The sequence below is a fragment of the Parastagonospora nodorum genome (genome assembly GCF_000146915.1).
Source record: "Parastagonospora nodorum SN15 chromosome Unknown scaffold_2, whole genome shotgun sequence".
Taxonomy (NCBI): domain Eukaryota; kingdom Fungi; phylum Ascomycota; class Dothideomycetes; order Pleosporales; family Phaeosphaeriaceae; genus Parastagonospora; species Parastagonospora nodorum.
This window is the reverse complement of record NW_001884550.1, coordinates 818,935-834,809: the sequence shown is the minus strand read 5'-3', so window position 1 is coordinate 834,809 and position 15,875 is coordinate 818,935. Positions and strand designations below refer to the sequence as shown.

The 15,875-nt window shown below is 51.9% G+C and overlaps 9 protein-coding genes across 9 annotated transcripts; 5 read left to right on the top strand and 4 right to left on the bottom strand.

The window, feature by feature from the left end:
- Window positions 1-1,167: 1,167 nt before the first annotated feature.
- SNOG_01460 (hypothetical protein) lies at window positions 1,168-2,231 on the top strand (the record flags this gene model as incomplete). Its single annotated transcript, XM_001792046.1, has 5 exons — window positions 1,168-1,222; window positions 1,272-1,361; window positions 1,416-1,525; window positions 1,570-1,717; window positions 1,771-2,231. 5 exons carry the CDS (start codon window positions 1,168-1,170, stop codon window positions 2,229-2,231), a joined length of 864 nt encoding a protein of 287 aa, XP_001792098.1.
- Window positions 2,232-2,875: 644 nt separating this feature from the next.
- Window positions 2,876-4,191, top strand: SNOG_01459 (hypothetical protein; the record flags this gene model as incomplete). The annotated part of the gene is made up of 2 exons (XM_001792045.1): window positions 2,876-3,834; window positions 3,897-4,191. The coding sequence occupies 2 exons, from the start codon at window positions 2,876-2,878 to the stop codon at window positions 4,189-4,191; spliced, it is 1,254 nt and encodes a 417-aa protein (XP_001792097.1).
- Window positions 4,192-4,756: 565 nt separating this feature from the next.
- On the bottom strand, window positions 4,757-5,781 carry SNOG_01458 (hypothetical protein; the record flags this gene model as incomplete). The annotated part of the gene is made up of 3 exons (XM_001792044.1): window positions 4,757-4,947; window positions 5,033-5,336; window positions 5,440-5,781. 3 exons carry the CDS (start codon window positions 5,779-5,781, stop codon window positions 4,757-4,759), a joined length of 837 nt encoding a protein of 278 aa, XP_001792096.1.
- Window positions 5,782-6,492: 711 nt separating this feature from the next.
- SNOG_01457 (hypothetical protein) lies at window positions 6,493-7,575 on the bottom strand (the record flags this gene model as incomplete). Its single annotated transcript, XM_001792043.1, has 4 exons — window positions 6,493-6,616; window positions 6,663-7,125; window positions 7,174-7,296; window positions 7,410-7,575. The coding sequence occupies 4 exons, from the start codon at window positions 7,573-7,575 to the stop codon at window positions 6,493-6,495; spliced, it is 876 nt and encodes a 291-aa protein (XP_001792095.1).
- A 274-nt stretch (window positions 7,576-7,849) lies between these two features.
- SNOG_01456 (hypothetical protein) lies at window positions 7,850-9,277 on the top strand (the record flags this gene model as incomplete). The annotated part of the gene is made up of 1 exon (XM_001792042.1): window positions 7,850-9,277. The coding sequence occupies one exon, from the start codon at window positions 7,850-7,852 to the stop codon at window positions 9,275-9,277; it is 1,428 nt and encodes a 475-aa protein (XP_001792094.1).
- Window positions 9,278-10,124: 847 nt separating this feature from the next.
- On the top strand, window positions 10,125-11,117 carry SNOG_01455 (hypothetical protein; the record flags this gene model as incomplete). Its single annotated transcript, XM_001792041.1, has 2 exons — window positions 10,125-10,902; window positions 11,098-11,117. The coding sequence occupies 2 exons, from the start codon at window positions 10,125-10,127 to the stop codon at window positions 11,115-11,117; spliced, it is 798 nt and encodes a 265-aa protein (XP_001792093.1).
- Window positions 11,118-11,720: 603 nt separating this feature from the next.
- SNOG_01454 (hypothetical protein) lies at window positions 11,721-12,356 on the bottom strand (the record flags this gene model as incomplete). The annotated part of the gene is made up of 1 exon (XM_001792040.1): window positions 11,721-12,356. One exon carries the CDS (start codon window positions 12,354-12,356, stop codon window positions 11,721-11,723), a length of 636 nt encoding a protein of 211 aa, XP_001792092.1.
- Window positions 12,357-13,416: 1,060 nt separating this feature from the next.
- Window positions 13,417-14,146, bottom strand: SNOG_01453 (hypothetical protein; the record flags this gene model as incomplete). Its single annotated transcript, XM_001792039.1, has 2 exons — window positions 13,417-13,966; window positions 14,067-14,146. 2 exons carry the CDS (start codon window positions 14,144-14,146, stop codon window positions 13,417-13,419), a joined length of 630 nt encoding a protein of 209 aa, XP_001792091.1.
- Window positions 14,147-14,506: 360 nt separating this feature from the next.
- On the top strand, window positions 14,507-15,772 carry SNOG_01452 (hypothetical protein; the record flags this gene model as incomplete). The annotated part of the gene is made up of 2 exons (XM_001792038.1): window positions 14,507-15,377; window positions 15,477-15,772. 2 exons carry the CDS (start codon window positions 14,507-14,509, stop codon window positions 15,770-15,772), a joined length of 1,167 nt encoding a protein of 388 aa, XP_001792090.1.
- Window positions 15,773-15,875: the final 103 nt, after the last annotated feature.

The following is a 15,875-nucleotide window of genomic DNA, read 5'->3' as shown; positions in this document are numbered from 1 at the left end:
TCTGTAAACCTTCAGCGAAATAGCCAATCTTTACACTTGTAAACAACCACCTCACAAGCGTGTTCCCTGCTTTAGTAGAATGAGAGCATCTCTCTCGTAAGCCTCCCCCTATCGACCGGTTCATTGATTATATCACTAGGCCAGGACGCGCTATCTTGACTCCGTGGAGAGACAGACTTTACGCATTAGTGGGAGATATCACTGATTTCTCCCTCGTTAATTATCCCGATGCGATTTCTCGAAGTCGTCTTCGTCTTCAGGTGCAATATGGATGACAAGTTTGTTGCACAAGTCGCACTCATCAAACTAAGAGTCCGATATGCAACACCTTTGCTACGCGGCATGAACAGTATGCGAGACTCCAGTTTCTGCGAGGTATTGGCTTGTGATGTGTTGTTATCCTGATCGCAAATACCGAAGGATGCTCTGATACCTTTTGCGACAAGACCAAAGCTTCATCGAAACGGCTCGAGTAGGCATTGATACGTTTGCAGTTAATCAGACTCAACTGTGTGGAGGCTAATTGCTGTAGAGTGAGGCATAGGGTAGGCCCCACATTGCCAGGCTCATGGGATTGCACCACACCGGCACATCGTGGTAGCCCTACAGTATCGAGTGCTCACATGCAGGTTGTATATGATGGCAATATGTTACTTCTTACATTTCTGTGCCAAGTTACGATAGCTGCCCGAAACTCCTTGTTGAGACGAACGTGCAGGCGTCAACAAACGAGGGCTTCGTCATTTCATTCTTGGCAGGAAGATGTGTATCATACATGTCTACCTACATCCGATGGGCATCTCGGCCATCCGAACAGAATCGACAAACTTTGCCACATAGACCAATAGCACGAACTTCGAGGTATTCTCAGTACGCAGCGAACTTTTCTCTGTGCCAAAAATGAACTGGTACACGATACTTTCCCAAGCCGGGCTGGCTCAAGCAGCATTACGATTTGGGTGCAGCAGTGTTTCTATACAGCGTTTGGATCCTGTGGTACAACCTGGGTCAATCCCTTCAGCACATGTTTGTTGCCCAAGTACAAAGAGCCGATCTTGAACTGACATCGATCGCAAGGTGCACCAGATCGTTGGTAAGCTAGATTCAGCTCCGTACAACGACACGTGTACTGACCTAATCTTAGGTGGCAATGCTTTCAATGCAACGATGACTGGTGACATTGGGGAGAAGGGCTCTTGTACTACTTGTGTTTACACCGAAGGTGAGCTGCTTCAGGCCTTGCCAAACTCTAGCGCTAATATTGAGTTGAGACTTTTCCAATTACTGGACTGCTGCGATGTACTTCAAGCATGAGAATGGTTCATACAAGCGCGTTCCAATCTATCCGAACGCTCAACTCGGTACGTGCATCAAGCGGAGCTGCAAGAGAGAAAGCTGTATGTTGATATTTCCAGGATATGAAGGCCAGGATGCAGCTGATATAAATGGCGGGATGACCATCTACTACACTCAGAAAGACTTCAATAGCTCAGACCTTGACAACCACATCACTGCATTCCCACCCGTAAGTAGTGAAGTCCTGCGCGAAGCTTTGCTAACATGATTCAGGGATTCCGCATGACCGTTGGAAACCCAGCAAACTCCGCACAGAACGGTACTCGAAATGGTCTCGCATATACATGCCTCCAAACAGTCCTCACTCGCGGTTCTGAAACTTTGGATTTCCCCACCAAGCCTTGTCCCGCAGGCATCATGGGTACAATTTCACACTCTCACAAATCTTCGGACAGCTACTGACTTTACTCCAAGCCATCCATCACTTCCCGTCATGCTGGGACGGTAAGAACCTAGACTCGCCCGATCACCAATCCCACATGTACAATACCGATCCCGGCCACTTCCGACCTGCCTCTCCCTGCCCATCCTCTCACCCCATCCGCATGCCGCAGCTAGCATACGAAACACTCTGGAACACGACGGCTTTCGCGGACATGTGGCCCAAGGATGGCTCGCAGCCGTTCGTGTGGAGCTACTCGGACCACAAGGGATACGGCACGCATGCGGACTACATGTTTGGGTGGAAGGGAGACAGCTTGCAGCGTGCGATGAACGACAGTTGTATGTTTCATGGTTGCGGGAGCCCGGGAGTACAGGGGGTACTGAAGACGCAGACCGTGGAGGAGATGAACAAGTGTAGTGTACAGAGCACGGTGGAAGAAGATGTTGACGGGTGGTTGGACCATTTACCTGGTTATGAGATGGAGGTCTGAAGAACGGGGATCTGAGCGGCCTTGATAGCGAGGCGGAAGCAGCTCTCAGGTATGCGCATCGCTAAACACATGTACAAACGTATATAACAGAATAAAACTGTACAGAACGGGTAGAAAATACACTACAACACGGTGGTACAAAGCTTCCAAAAAGGGTCTTTAATACCTTCGGCTTCGGCTCTCCACCTCCCGACCAAAAGTATGTATCTTGCGTTCATGTCGGATCCTTCAGTGATTTCCTTCGAGTCGGTCATCAGTTCCGAAGTACGAGGCGAAGATGCCGACACTTACGCCACTCAGATTGGCTATCGATTGGTCTACGTTATAAGTTGTTTAACTGACAGCATCATTGCTAGTGGGGACAAATATGCCACAAGCATGCAGCTTTGCGCAAGCAGGCTAGCGCTTCGAACCAAACACGATACAAAGAGGTGTTAACGTTGACTCGTCTATTTCTGTAGGTGGACTAGATAGGTGGCCTGAATTCGATAGGTTCAGCCCGTGGGACTACATGTAGGCTCAATGCGCCCCTAAAGTGCGCCTGGATCCGTTGCCTCTCGCCTTCTATACCCATTGACGTCTGATAAACGCCCTGCTTTGTCGAAATAAAAAGCGCAACTACCAAAGCTCACACCCGTTACAGAATGACATCTTTTCTGATACGAGACGTGCGCGTCTTCACCGGCGAGTTCACGATCGAATCCGGATTCGTCTTGGTTGAGAATGGCAAGATCAAAGCAGTCGGACCTAATTCTGGGACACCACAGCTTGCCATCACTACGTACTCGAAGCCTGGCCATACTGTGTTACCAGGTCTGATTGACTGCCACGTACATGCCGACAGGGCCGATCCAGTAGCATTACCTCAAGCCTTACGTTTTGGTGTGACTACTGTTTGCGAAATGGGAAACGAGCTGGAAAATGTTCTCAAGCTCAGACAGCAAGCCTTGGAGCCAGATACTGCGTCCTACAAGACAGCAGGGCAGGCAGCTACCATTGAAAACGGATGGCCCATCCCCGTCATCACGGCGTACGATTCGAGTCCAGAAACACTGGCCGCCATCGCAACATGGCCCAAACTGACCGACCACAAAAGCGTGATTGAGTATCTCGACTGGGCCGGGAAAGAAATACAGCCAGACTACATAAAACTGATGCACGAGAGCGGCAGGGTAATGGGCCAACAACTCAGCCAGCCCACAGTCGAACTCCAACGCATCATCGTCTCGGAAGCTCGAGCGCGCGGATACCTGACCGTCGCACACGCGACTTCGTTGCAAGACACCCTCGAAGTGCTTTCAGCGGGCGTCAACGGCCTGACGCACACCTTCTGCGACCAGCCAGCTACGCAGGAAGTCATCGACGCATACAAGCAGAACAACGCGTGGGTCAATCCCACCCTGGCCACAATGGGCAGCTTGACCACCGAGGGCAAAGACCTGCAGCATCAGTTCGCACACGATCCGAGGATAACGGGCTTAATTGATGATGACAAGATTGGCAATATGTGCAGGTGTATGGCATTTGCAGCTGAGCGTGGCAAAGTCGAATTTGCGTATGAGAGTGTGAGGGCGTTGAAGGATGCGGGTATTGATATTCTTTGGTGAGTTTGTGAAACCGCTTGTGGTATACTCCCGACGGGTGGGCAGCCTGACATGTTTGCAGTGGCAGCGACTCGGCAGGACCAGCCCAAGGTACCGCGTTTGGGCTCTCAATGCACCATGAGTTGTATCTTTTTGTGCATCAAGTCGGCATGACACCGAGCGATGCGCTTCGCTCGGCCACGAGCGTTGTTGCGAAGTGCTTCAAGCTCGACGATAGAGGGAGACTGGCAGAAGGTCTCAATGCTGATATGTTGCTGGTGGAGGGAAATCCACTGGAAGATATCTCGGCGACCTTGAATATTCGCGGTGTCTGGCGAGAAGGGAAGATGTGTAGTGCGCATGCGGAGAAGCTGTAGTAGGTCATGGTATATTGTGAGGAACAAGGCCAAATTGTCGCCTTCATTTCCACCGTTTCGCATCACAGTACTAGCTCCGTCTTCATGTACATGGTACACTGCGGTAGACCATCCACTATGTCCAGGCGGCGTTTAAATAGGGAAGGGCTGTCTCCCAGTGACTCTGATGATGTAGTCGTCCGGCACTGTACTTGTCTCTGCCAATTAAAGTCTCCACACGAGAAGCGATGTCGTCTAAAGCTTGGTATAAAAGCAGGACTCTTGCCAAGGGGATCTTGATGATCTCCGACCCATCTAGTTGGCACCTGTTTACCACTGGCCCCATATGAAAGCAGCCACAAAGAAAGATGATGTAGCATTGATCGAAATGATCTCAAAACTCATCTTCGAGACTCATATGTAGTCCGTTTACTCTGTATACTCACTGTATCCTTCCTTTCTTTTTACCGCATCGAGATACCCTGTGACTTCTACAAGATTTGCTGCAGCCCAACTCGCACTTTGTGCGACATCAATGTATCATGTAAGATCCGTATATGCTATTTTCCCGCACTAGCCCATTTCCTCAGACTCGATCATCCGCATCGAAATCTCCACCCGCCGAGTCCTGCCCGGGATTGACCTGCTCATAGTCGAAGAACTTGACGAAGTGATAGAATCCCGCAGCTAACGCAGCGCCAAGAAAAGGACCAACCCAGTAGATCCAATGATAATGATTGAATTGCGCCGACGCCACAGCCGGACCGAGGCTGCGTGCTGGATTCAGCGAGCCACCGGTATAAAAGACGCCTTCCACCAGTCAGTATTGCTTCCAGAAAAGCATAAGAGTTTGAAGACGTACCACCCATCATAGCCACGAATAACGCTAGTCCTATGCCGATAGGTGCAATGAACGTATCCTTGCTCTTCTCCGCGGCCAGCATGAGCACGACGAAGACTAGTTCCGCAGTCATGAACATCTCGATGAAGACGCCTTGGGCGACGCTCGTGTTTGGGGAAAGGGACGTGATCGTGGCACTGATGTCGCCCGGCACCATGGCATTTGCGATTGCAGCCGCGCACATGGCTGCCAAGAGTTGTGCTGGGAAGAGACAGAGGCCTCGAATGGGAGGCAATGCACCAGACAGAACTAGGCCAAACGTCACCTGTGGCATGTTAGTATTGACTCATTTCTCTATAGGAGGTTCATGAAGATATGCGTACCGCAGGGTTAAATAGACCACCACTAATCCTGTAAAAGGCCCATACATTCACCAACAAACTAAACCCGTATAACAAGGCAGTGAAGATGTTTTGCTGGCTGCTGGCTTGTCCATTTATAGTAGAGCGCTCTGCAGCTTGCGAGACGAGCATGATTTGGCCGATAAAGGAGAAGTATAAAAACATAAATGTTCCGACAAATTCACCGACGGCAGCAACCAAGTGCGCAGTGAGAGTGGTGATCTCGCGCTTTGGAGGGGGACGTGGATGACGTTTGATGGTGTGGTCATAGTCACGGCCGCGTCTGTGATTCTCATAGTCGAAGCTTCGTTGATTTGGACTTCGATGGGGAGATGCCTTTGGTTCGCGGTGTACGGGTACTCGGGGCATGTTGGTTGCAGACGTGACCTAAGGATGAGGAGACGGAACGGATAATAATGTAGTGATGGCGTTACCTACTCGATGTGCGAACGGCTGTTGAATAGGATGGTGTCAAGAACGGTAGGCTGGAACTAAGTTCAGATTACGTTGCGTACTAGTCATCGACCGTTAAGCATAGTGGAAGAGAACCAAGTATTTGAGGCAAGCCCAGCCAGTAGAAGAGAACGGGACATGGGCATATCGATGACGACGGATGGGGTCGCGCGGTCAAGCCCCAAACAGTGGTTAACTACCTGGCGTAGCGCGTCTCGTTCCGGAGATGTGAAGTTAAACTTTCTACTTGACTTCAGACTTGAAACGTGCATAGATGGCGCACCTTTTATGAGGTTGAATGCCACGCACAAGGTGTACCGGCTCGGAGTTTTTCAATGGTAAGGGTTATTGTGGGAGGATGTATCACGGCTGACAAGCCTCTTGACGTCAGTGTGATGCTGCAGGGTCCATGACATTCGACTTTCGGGTCAGCGGCTTAAAGGGGGACTGTTGTACACATGGGTAGATAAGATGATTAGTCGACACCAGAATATTGTTGGTATTGTTGGCAGGATAGTGTGCGGTGTTTCCCGCCATGACAAACTTCCGGCCAACGGCCCACGATTAGCGCGATCGAGCCATTTTAAGAAGTGTGCAGGATGCCAAATGATCATGATTTAGAGCAAGTCAGATTTGGCCCTGACGATCAACTGAAGGCATGCGTTGTTCGGAGTTTGCTCCACGTGTTCGCAATTCTTCATTGTGGGAGAAGCGTGCTTTAAGGGCATTGGTATTCCATGTATCGAGAGAACTGCGAATACGTCGCATGTCTTTGAATTTGGAGCGTACATACTCACCTAACCTTCTTGCTCTGAACTTGTTGGACTCGAAAGTTCTGCTTCTGTCTCCGCTCGACCCATCTTGCCCATCCAGAATCGACCAAGTCCTCCTGGACTACGAGATCTCGTACGCGCAGCATCTTCGCAATCCAGGTCTCCAGTGCCCAGTCGATCCAACCAGCTCTTCTTAGATACGTTGTGAAGCCAAACCAGGCAAATGCAAAGATGGCTCCAGCTGCCATGCCTACAATGACTTGTTTGTTGGTGTGGTAGCTGAGATAAATACGGCTTGCAGCCACAGCTCCCGCGCAGGCTATGGCGACAAGGGAGAGGAGTAATCGACCGCCGAATGTAAAGGGCGTGTGGGTGTCGGTTGGGTGTGGCACGTGCCGGAAGAGGAGGAAGAGCGTCAGAGTGACGGAGAAGAAGGATACGAACTGGGCGTGGGACGAAGGCATGCCGTATCCCTTTCCATGCATCTCTGTAGTCTGTCAATATTGTGTTCATTGGGTGAAGCTGCAGGCTGTACCTCGTGGCCGCTCTTCCTTGATGTAGCGCTTCAAGACCCAATTGAGCGCCTCACAGGCCATCTGGCCGGCGAACATGAGAGCGATCTCAATCTCGCGGTTGCTCCATATCAACGTCGCGTAGACTACACAGAGCCCCTGGGGGACGAGGGCCAGCCATGCACACAGGTATGAGATGCGGTCGGCGGGGTTCTACCGAGGTGAGCGTTGTTTGCAAATGTTACATTGCAGAGCATACATAGTGAACATGCGTCAAAGACAGTGACGCAAGCGGGGCGTCCTCCATGGCCGCTGGTGGTGGAAGCTGAGAAGGCGAGGCTGTGCTCGGCATGCAAAGTGTCTACGAAGCCACCATGACGGTGGTTTCCGCACCGGGGGTCCGCGGCTTGGCGTGGCGGAAGCATACCGTGCATTCACGAAGTACTAACCACTCGAGCAGGTACGGCTAGGTAGCTCGTAGCGCGTCAGGTTCCTATGCGTGAGTGACTCTTCGCCATGGGCGCCAGCATGCCTTTTCCCGTAATACATGTCAATATTGGCGCCGCCCTTTTCCTCCCTTTTCTTCGCCTCTGCCTCCACCACGACTGGCTATCTCCGCACTTACTCCGACGCCTCACATCTTGACATAATTTATCGCCGCCGTGCCTCCCAAGCAGCACAACTTAGACCACAGGCACCATGGACGACTCAGAACTCTACGACGAACGCGCTGAGGAGCTGGACACACTGCAGAGCATCTACCCAGAGCTTACAAAACATGCGACCATTCCACACTCGGCATCGTTGCAGCTCCTTGTAGCGCCTTCGAAACCTCTGCCCATTACCTTTGAGCCAGGACTGGATGTAGAGCGTCTGTCGTACCTGCCTTCTCTCCGCATCGACATGGCCCTCCCAACCGCATACCCCGCCGAAGCCCCGCCTACAGTCACACTCTCGACTTCGCCGCCATGGCTGCCTTCACATGTCCTGCAGAGTCTCACAGAGGAGGCGACGTCTTTATGGGAAGAATATGGGCGCGGGACTATACTGTACTCGTACATCAGCTCCCTGCAAGAGCAGGCCGAGTCGGCGTTTGCCCTTGAGGACCTCACGCTTCCCTCGGACTTGCGACAACATCTTGTGGCCTATAGCAAGCAAATGAAGCGTGAACTGTTCGACAAGGAGACTTTTGACTGTGGGGTATGCTTGGAGCCGAAGAAGGGCTCGGTGTGCTACCGAATGCAGCGCTGCAGTCATGTCTTTTGCGTAGTCTGCCTACAGGACTATTACAACAACTGCATCAAGGAAGGCGATGTCAACAACGTCAAATGTATGTCGACAGAATGCGGCAAGCCTGTTGGAAGCAAGCGAAAGAAGGATCGATTGCTGTCTCCAAAGGAGTTGCTGCAGATCCCACTGGCTCGCGATACGGTTGAACGCTTCGTCAAGATCAAGCGGAAGAAGAAGATCGAGTCCGATCCAACCATCGTATATTGTCCGCGATCGTGGTGTCAAGGTCCCATGCGAACGGACAAGTATCCAAAGCCTACTACAGACATAGCAGACATGGACGAGTCGGACTCCGAAGCCGATGAAGATACTCCAGTGCTGCAGCATGAAGATGCAAAAGATCACGAGAAGCGCCCTGCCGGGACCAAAGGCATGGACCGCCTAGCTCAGTGTGAAGACTGTACTTTCTCGTTTTGCAAGATATGTCTGGCTTCATGGCATGGAGACTTCGTTCGCTGCGAAGCGAGAGACAAGACGGAGCTCACTGAAGACGACCAGGCCTCGCTCAACTTCATAGCGAACAACACTTCGCCATGTCCCACTTGCTCAGTCCCCTGCCAAAAGTCGTATGGGTGCAACCATATGACATGCATGAACTGCAAAACACATTTTTGTTATCTATGCGGCGCTTGGCTGAACCCGGATCATCCTTATGCCCACTTCAACGACAAGAAGAACAAGCATTGCTTCCTGCGCCTCATGGACGGTGCAGAGGGTGATGAAGATGGTGTACAATTTGGTGGCGCTCGTGGTGCCGCACATATTGCCGAGTTCTGGGAAAACGAGGCCATGCGGATCCAACTAGAACTAGACGCCGAGGCCGCGGCGGCGCAGTGAAGTGACAAGAGGAAGCTGGCCCCTACGAACCACACCTTTCAAGCCCACGAGAGTCCTGCCACCAGCCACTTCAAGTCGCTATATCCACCACACCGCGACATCAGTGCGCTGTCTTGCCCGGCATACCCTAGATCTACTACTACGTAGGAGAATTGCGTCAGGCAGATATGCGGAATGATCCACGCGCTTCCCAGGTACTTGTACATATTCGTCCCGCCAAATCGAATCATCGATATCAGATACAGCACCATACCAGCAGTGGCCGTAATTGCAAACCTGACAATGATGCCCGCACGGTGCTAGGGCATAGACAAGGAGAGGAATCCGGGGCAAGCAGTAACGACCAGCACGAGACCACCCTGCGTATCATCTGCAAGGACGGGTAGACGCTGCGGAGGGGTGAAATCACAGTGATGAAAATGTAGGAAAGAAATGTTTTGAAGACATTCTTAGAGTCCGCCAAGAGTTAAATATCATCAGCCTGGTCAGACTCGAAAGCTTTCCCGGCAGCTTTGGCTTGTGAAGGGCTATGAACGAATATAGGCCTGGCTATCGTCACTCCATTGGTGTCCGTTACGTGATCGGGCACCCCTGATTCGCTGCCGCAGCTGTGAAAGGATCACCTGACACCACCTGGGCACCCAACTGTTACCTATTGCATACCCCTTGTAGCCTGTACGCACTAACAATAGCGCTCCTCATCCCGTTACCTCCAACTCGACCAAGACAAGCTTGACAAGCTTGCTTTTTGAGCTACTCACCACACCTGCTCAACTATCTTGCGTTTCAAGAGCTCGCACTTGACTCTCAATCACCCCGAGATTACATTAGCGCAATCAACCACAGGATGTCAAAGTCATCAAGCAAGGTGCCAGGGAGGCCGGCTAAGCGGGCGAAGAAATCTAACATTACAATCATCCCTGAGCAGCTGAGCAACTCAGGACTCGGCTTTCTTGATCTACCCGCTGGTAAGTCCAAGACAAACCGTGAAGGTACCCTGCTAACCATATGCATTTCAGAGCTCCGTAACTGGGTCTACGACTACGTCGCCCACGACGATGATCCCGACGATCGCCCACCAGCTCTCCACTACCACCCACATGCCGGGCCGCAGACGCACACCACTTCACGAGCCCCTCTCCGACAAGGCTTCGCGCTCACGCAGACCTGTCGCCTGATACGCTACGAGTACCTGCCTATCTACCAGTCCCACGCCCGAGTTGCTTGCTCCTTCCAATCTCTCCGCGCATGCTGCATTGACAAAGACGGCTCCGGGCCACAACTGGTATTGCCCCTGGGCAAGACCAGCGTAGAGTACCGCATGAAAGTCCGCGCGCCGGATGAGAATGGACGACTTGGCCGTCTTGTCTACGACACTGAAGAGACGGATTTGTTGGCCATCATGAGCGCTGTTCAGCGCACTCCTAATCTGCACCTCGAGTTCAACCCGTCCATCTGGACTGACATAGGCGCCGTGTTGAATATTCAAGACAATCCAACGTGGAGCAAAGCCCTGGATGAGAAGATCCAGCGAATCCGCTTGCTTCCCGAGTCGGTGCATTTCAGGCCAGTCGTAGCCTTCGAGGTCAAGGAGGGGTATGCGGAAGCTTGGATGGCGAGGAAATGTACGTGGATAAGTTTGCTTGTCGAGTGACATGCGGACATCGCCCATTTGTATTACAAAGACTAACGTTTTATCTAGTTCATCCGTCAAACACATATCCATTTCGGCCTCTAATTTTGACGCCAGTGAAGGATGCATGGCTCCGCAAAATCGGCCTCGGAGGCCACTTGGACGCCCGTGTCGTTCAGGTGTATAGGCAGCACCCTCATCCACTGAGACGTTCACCCGGAACACGTAAGACTAGAGAAGCTCGGCTATCGTTGGAGACAAGACTGCGTTAGAGTTTCGCGGCCAGCTCAATCGCCCCCAGCGGGCGTACAAGCTGACCGATATTGTGGATGAGACTGGAGCTCAGTGTAGATTATTGGTGTACGCGAGAAGAAAGGGCCACCAGAATCAACAACAATTCGAATCGCATCAATAGTTTCCGACGTTTATACAGCCACTGGCAGCCTTCCACGGCTTTCTAATGCCAGAAGGTACATCGTGCAATCAAACCCTCTCAAATACTTCTAGTTCTATGTTAGCCACGCCCAAACAACACGAAATACTCTAGGTGGGTCGATTCATCACTTGTCGAACTCGAGTTATGGGGCCCAATGATCGAAAGCTGGTAGAAAGAGGTGTGCATTGATGAGGAAGTCCAGAGCAAAGGAAAATCTATGGTGAAGCTATGTACAATAAGGACGAACGATATGCTACAAAAATACAAAAGATGGAAATCCACAACCGACATCAACGTGCGCACTGAGCCAGCCCATCCTATCTTCTCAATGTTCTCATCTTGCCCGCTGGACTGGCATTACCACCTCAACATGCTCAGCAAGCCTGAGCAGTGTACTGAATCCAGCAGTCCTCCGTCCCCCACCCGACCTGGTGGCAGATGCTCTTACGTCCATTCTTGCAGAACACGTTGTCATCAACCGCGCAGTCCGCACCAAAGGCAGAACACTTGTTGAAAAGGTCGCGCTTCTCAACAGGCTCGCGCTTCTCCACGACAGCCTCTGGCTCAGGCGTCGCCTCGCGCTTCGCCGGGCACGCGTCCATCGTATACCTGATCCAACACTCGCCGCTGCCCCAGCCAATCTGGTGGCACACGCTCATCTTGCCCGTGTTGGAGTCGCAGAACTCGTTGCGGTCGACGTCGCAGACAGACCCGAAGACGGAGCACTTGTTGAACCTGTCGCGCTTCTCGATCGCAGGCGCAGGCTCGGCTTCGCGCTTGGAGGCGCACGAGTCCATGGTGTAGCGCACCCAGCAGTCGTCGCCGAAGGCGTGGCAGACGGAGATCTTGCCGGTGTCGGGGTCGCAGAAGCGCTGGTCCTGAGTGGCGCAGTTGCTGCCGAAGACAGAGCACTTGTCGAATTTGTCGCGCTTGTTGAGGAGGCTGGGTGTGTTGGGGGTTGCGAGAGTGAGGCCGAGAAGGCTGGTGATGGCAAGGACGGTGAAGTGCATCTTTGCAAGATTGTCTTGGAAATCTGAGGCTGAGAGAGATCGCTGAATTGTGAGCAGAAGGATGGCTGTGGAGTGACTGTCTGTTGCTGAAGTGATTGTTGGCTGTTGATGAGGTTATTGTGGCATGCTGGAGTCTGTTCTTATACATCCATAGTGCAAGCTGTATAGGGAAATATTTGATCTTCCCCGAGCTTGCATGGTTGCACAGTAACAAGTGCCTTGTGGCTCATGAGTTCACGGAGTTGACAGTAGCGCACTTTGGACATGAGGACTCTTCACCGTTGCACTCGCTCGTGCAGAGCCTGAAACCAACATCACTGAGAGAACGTCCAAACATTGTGCTAGCAATCTTCCGTAGTCGTGATTCAACAGAGAGCACTTCATAACGGACGTGGCGGACATCGGGGATGACATGGCGCTAACCATTTTCGGGTTCCAGATCAACTAGTCCGATGAAGCAGCTGTGCGATGTCCGGGCTACTCGGGAGTGGCGTTTTGTAAGACGCCAACGCGAAATTGGTGTGATGTGGTTTTTGAATTGGCTATTTAGATCGAGCGTGGTCGAATATATTCGAAAGAGTTGGCTAATTTGCATCATGCTGACATGCACAATTCGTACGCGACAAATGCCGACCACCATCACGGGACTCTGACTCTTTTTATACGAGGCTCAACTGATTCTATGGTCAATGAGCACTGTGAGAAGCGCTCCGAAGGCTTCAAAGCGCTGAATTGCTGCTGCTGGTTATGCTGCTGGTGCTCTTTCTGACCGGGCTAGGCACTTGTTGTCATCAACTCTGCGACCGACACTCCTGTCAGTATAAGCATCGCGTCAACCCCATCAAATGAACCCGAGACCTCGCCAAATCCTCGGAGACCCAGGCGATGGAGAAGCCGCACTTGACCTATCACCCCGAGATTAGACGAATGATCCATATCAATCATCTTGATCGCAAAGAACATGTTGGACACCTGCTAACAGAGCGGCTGTAGCGGCGACTAATTTGATACAATCGTGTCCAGGTATGCTAAAACCTCTTGCTTTCACACAAGCCGCAAGCTACATAACGACACATGCATCGTGATTGCCCTTCGCTCCAGTTGTGGTTGTGGTCTTCGCGCACGTCTTCGCTACATCTTCCAGGACTTCGCGACATAGTTCGCCGGTGAGGGCACTGCACTCGGCGTACAAATCGCAGAGCATGCGCTGTGCTGTTTGCACTCCCTCTGGGGGCATTACGCTCGCGCCTTTGCCTGTCTGGTCCGGTCCCACTTCTTCTAGTGTCCATTGCTTCCGGAGATCCCTCTTCAGGCCTAAGACCATGAAGGGTAGATTTTCGTCATAGTTGAAGTGCTTGTTCACGATGGGCAGCCAGTTGGTGGCTAGCGAGTGTAGAGAAGCACGAGAGGAGATGTCATAGCAGAGGATCACAAAGGACGGATGCAGCAGAGTGTAGTTCGTTGGCGATGCTGTGTCGTAGAACTGAAGCCTGTACGGTCGTCCATAGAGGGTGATGTCGAAAGCGTAGGGCTGGTCGCTATCGCGAAGCTTTGGGAGCTCGTATGGAGGTAGATCGTCATTCTTAGGTCTTACACCGAGGCTTAGGCGCCTGCTTGGGTAAGCAACAACGAAAAGTTGTCTCGCTGGACATATATGTATTCATAGTCGCTAGTGCCATACACGAACCAGACTGTGGAGGAGGGGCTCACGATAGAAAGGTTGATTTGCCAACCTCGGCATCTCCAAGGAGAAGAACCGTAATTTCTGGAGCAATCGGCGGGTAGCTCATTGCGTGGAGTATACACAGGGTGCCCAGATGGGCGGCAGAAAGTTCAAGCTGGTCGCATGCTTGCTTCTTCGCCGGTGTCGCGTCCGGTGAGCGTCGGGTCAAGTAACTCGGTGCTAGACGGCCGCTTGGCGACGCTAGTGAGGTGCTTAATTTGATACAGGCATGACATTCTCTCTCCTGCATGCCAACAACATGACGCGACTTATAGTGGCAGCAAGATTCGGGCCTCGATATCTGAACCTTGCAGAAATTTATGCTTACTCGTAGCCCGTGGTCCCCTACTAAAAATATTCAAAAAGTGTGCAAACAATCACGCCGTCTTTATTAGAGGAGCAACGAACCTTGAAGACTTCACACAATATGGTGTCATATCAGAACGGATTGGAGTGGGTGTCTGCGGCTTTTGGCCTAGAGCCGCGCTGGACCCAGGAGCCGGACGTCAAAATCATTGCGCAAATTGCACGCAAGCACCTGGATCTTCACGAACAAGTCCAGATCGATGTCAGCTTCCACGCTCAAGGAGCGTTCAACAAGCTCTACAAGATCACGGCGGCTGGTCGAGCATGTCTCATGCGCATTTCTCTCCCTGTGTATCCACGCCTCAAGACGCAGAGCGAAGTCGCGACCATTAACTTTGTCCGCCAAGAGACGGACATGCCTGTGCCACGCATCTTAGCCTTCGACGCAAGTAACAAGAACGAGCTGGGTTTCGAATGGATCATGATGGAGATGGTTTCCGGTACGACGCTCAGGAAGCAGTGGAGGAAGATATCATGGGAAGCGAAGCAGACCATCGTGCGACAGTTGGCGCATTATCACGCGCAGCTGTACGAGAAGCCATTCCCAAAAATTGGTAACCTCTTCCCAGTAGTCCAAGAATCCGCTTTCTTTGAGTTGGGACCCATCGTCTCGCTGGTATTCTTCTGGGGAGACCATCTTAAGCACGACGTGCCCCGAGGGCCTTTCAAGACAAGCTACGAATGGCTGAAGACTCGGCTCACTTTCGCTTTGGCCGATCAGCAGCGCATACTGGAAACTTCGGATGATGAAGACGACATTGAAGACGCCGAATTCTCGATAAAGTTGGCAGAGGATGTGGCAGAGCAGCTACCAAAGGTCTTCCCACCGGAAGCAGCCAGTGAACAAAACGTTCTCTTCCATGACGATCTATCCATGCAAAATATTATGGTCGATGAGACTGGAAAACTGGCTGCCATAGTCGACTGGGAGTGTGTGTCCACGGTACCTTTGTGGCGCGCGTGCCAATTTCCGCAGCTTCTAGAAGGGCGGACGAGAGACACAAAACCCCAGCGAGACCAGTATGGGCCAGATGACGATGACGAAGAGCAGGATCCTGATGCTCCTGATAACGAGGGCGTTAATAGCCTTTACTGGGAGCATTTGCTCGAGTATGAACAAACAGAGCTTCGCAAGTTGTTCAAACAAGAAATGGCGGAGCTTAACGCGAGCTGGGTCGCCACTATGGAGTCCAGTACACTCCAATCGGACTTTGAGCAAGCTATTCACAACTGCGACAACAACTGGCAGTTCAAAGTGGTGCGTCAGTGGCTAGACGCGTTCAAGCAAGGCGATGTAGAGAGTCTGGCCGCCAAAATGATTGAGTAGTCATCTCAAAGAATACAACAGTGCACCCCATGACCGAATGTTGATGCTGTTGTGTGTGACAAGGGCAATATCTGAATTTCAACCGATTGGATGTCGAAACCCC